General features: G+C 31.3%; 1 protein-coding gene across 1 annotated transcript in view; it reads left to right on the top strand.

The window, feature by feature from the left end:
• lad1 (ladinin) overlaps positions 1–2,006 on the top strand; it is a 19,022-nt gene extending 17,016 nt beyond the window's left edge. Inside the window, exons 13-14 of the mRNA XM_016497512.1 lie at positions 911–1,004; positions 1,285–2,006. Of these exons, the coding sequence (XP_016352998.1) occupies positions 911–982 (72 nt within the window). The 3' untranslated portion in view covers positions 983–1,004; positions 1,285–2,006. The remainder of the gene's footprint in view (positions 1–910; positions 1,005–1,284) is intronic.
• The last annotated feature ends 926 nt before the right edge of the window (positions 2,007–2,932 follow it).

Raw genomic sequence — 2,932 nt, forward strand, 5'->3', positions numbered from 1 at the left:
TGGGTGCAGGACACTGTAGTTCATTTATGTAAGTGAGGATAGCAAAATAAAGTAAACTGTAACATATTATACCCAAAAATTGTGTATAATAACCCAAACCCAAAACAATGATATTGTGTTATATTTTAAACACAATATGTTTTTGCTCAATTTTGCAGAGAACAAATTACCTTTAAAGCCATAACAGAATTGTTGCGCGTTTTCGAGAAACAGCAGCGTTTAGTTTCTGAAGGAATCCGCGTTTTGAACGAATCGTGTGAACCAATGATTCGAAGACCCATTCATAAACAGCCATGTACTTCATTCCTGAATGAATCAGCCGTTGAATGAATGACTCAAAGACATTTACCGCCACCTGCTGGCAGATTTAGTTTCTTATTTAGAGTATCATTTCATTAAAATAAAATAATAATAATAATAATAATAACATTAAAGGGATAGTTTACCCCAAAATTGTAACTTCTGTCATCATTTACTCACCCTCAAACCGTTTCAAACCTTTCTTTTGTGGAATATAAAAGTATGGGATTTTGAAGATTGTTGATAACAAAGCTGTTTTGGTTACCAGCGACTTTTATTGTATGAACAAAAAATACTCAGATATTATAATCCTTCAAACAAGAGAATTATTACTGTATTTCTGTTTGGGGTGAAAGTGTGATCAGTGGTCATGAAATTAATCTTTGCAATACAAAAAAAAAAACAATAGCCTTAAAACTGGTTTCAGTTTCTTTATGCAATATATAAGTAGATATTTCTTTCTCGTTCAGTTTGCAGTCTGTGGCACTGATGGCTGATCCACTGAATGTGGAAGATTCTCGCCAAACTTGACTTGAATGAGTTAACGGCTTTAAATATGGAACATTGTCTTCTCTATGTTTTCTCTCATAACTCATTTGTTTATGCTCAGGATCTGAGACTTGTGAGCATCTCCAGTAAGAAAAGTTTGTTTGAGAGAGGACAAGACCAGGACAACAAGTGACAATCTCATGGATAGAGACAAAGTGAGCTGATCGTTTGTCTCTAAATAAAAATAGGACAAGATTTGTATTTATCTATTTGCATTTAACATACTTTTTATATTCAGTTAAGCATACCTCATTCTCATTAATGTAGTAACAAAAATGTACCATTTAATAGTAAAGTTTCATTATACATCACAGTAATAATTGTTGTAATTAAAATAATTTAGGTACATTTTAATTTTAACAAATCACTGTATCCAGGTTTTTTTTTTCTGCATTACAGGTTTAATGAGAGTCATTTGATCGTGTATCTCTGCAGATTCTGAAGATTTTGAAGGAAGCTTGATCGACTCTTTCAGACAGTCAGTGCCAAGGATTGTCTCTAAACTCCTTTTCCTTCTGCTTCTTTACGTTGGCTAATTCCTCAGCACTTTTAAGGCATAGTACTGATCTACATTATTTGGGTAAATTCAAGGTTTATTGTTATTGGTTGTGAATGTGTGTACTAATGGATTGTAGAATGCAACAGGACTGTATTATAGGGTCTTTACACAGAATTGAACATCACAGTGTTTATCTGACAGCAGGAATACAGACATACAGCTTCTTTGTGTTGGTGCCAGACACTCCTCTTCCTTGTAGCTTGACATGTGTGCTGTTTATAAGTAAGTTATTAGGAGAAAGAGGCATAATGTATGACCTGAGCCATAACTCATAACAGTCCAAGGTACAACTGCAAAATCATGAATGTCTGTTTCAATGAACCTTCTGGAAATAAGCTCAATGATTCCTTTTTAATGAAGCTGGAATCGTGCGCTGAAGCTGACCTATGCTCTCGCTGCTGTTGTTTTAACCTGCCGGAGACTTAAGTCTTAATAAGGAAATGTAATTTAGACGTAATCTATGGAGAAATGTGCCCTATCAAACCCTTTGCAAACTAACTTCAATCCATTCCAATTCAACCAAGCTTACGTTTCCTTTTTTGCTAACCGACCTGTCATGTAATGATCTTTTCTGCCCAGAAGGGTTATGCTGTAGATTAATTAAAAAAAAAATTTTTTTTTACTAGTGGTTATGTTGTCTCATGTTTTCAAATGATGCAGGCTTATGATCTGAATTTGTGAGAATAGTAAATATAATAATAATACAGGAAATAATAATCATAATAAAAATAAATAAAATTGTATTAATAACAACAACAGTCATTTAAAATGACCAGCAATACTAATTTTATTATACTTATTGGTAATTATCAGTGGTTACATTATCTCACGTTTTCAGTAATGACATGCTAAAATATTTGAATTATATTAGCATTATAATAAATATTTTTAAATGAATTTATAAAAATCAATTATTAATACTATGTTGTCTCATATTTTCGGTGATATGCTAGAAGACATTTTTTTTTTATGTTATATAATAATGCTTAAATGATGGAGGCTTGAAGTTACATGACTTTATGAAATTAAGAAAAAAATAGGTAACACTTCACTTAAAGCCTTTATGTATAATGCATTATAAAAGTAGTTTTAATGCATAAATTATGCCTTGTAATTCACCTTATAATGCATTGTACAATCTCATTGTACAGTTAATACATTATAACACTTATCAATTCATTGTTACACTATATGCACCTTAAATTCAGTTATAATTATTTACGACAAGATATAATGTATTACAACGCATAAAATAATAATAATAATAATAATAACATTAAAGGGATAGTTTACCCCAAAATTGTAACTTCTGTCATCATTTACTCACCCTCAAACCGTTTCAAACCTTTCTTTTGTGGAATATAAAAGTATGGGATTTTGAAGATTGTTGATAACAAAGCTGTTTTGGTTACCAGCGACTTTTATTGTATGAACAAAAAATACTCAGATATTTCTCAAATTATCTTCTTTTATGTTCCATAGTTTATGTTAGGCCGTTGTAGCCTAAATGTTTATGTGTAATAC

Source organism: Sinocyclocheilus anshuiensis, unplaced genomic scaffold (assembly GCF_001515605.1).
Source record: "Sinocyclocheilus anshuiensis isolate Anshui unplaced genomic scaffold, SAMN03320099.WGS_v1.1 scaffold130, whole genome shotgun sequence".
Lineage (NCBI taxonomy): Eukaryota > Metazoa > Chordata > Actinopteri > Cypriniformes > Cyprinidae > Sinocyclocheilus > Sinocyclocheilus anshuiensis.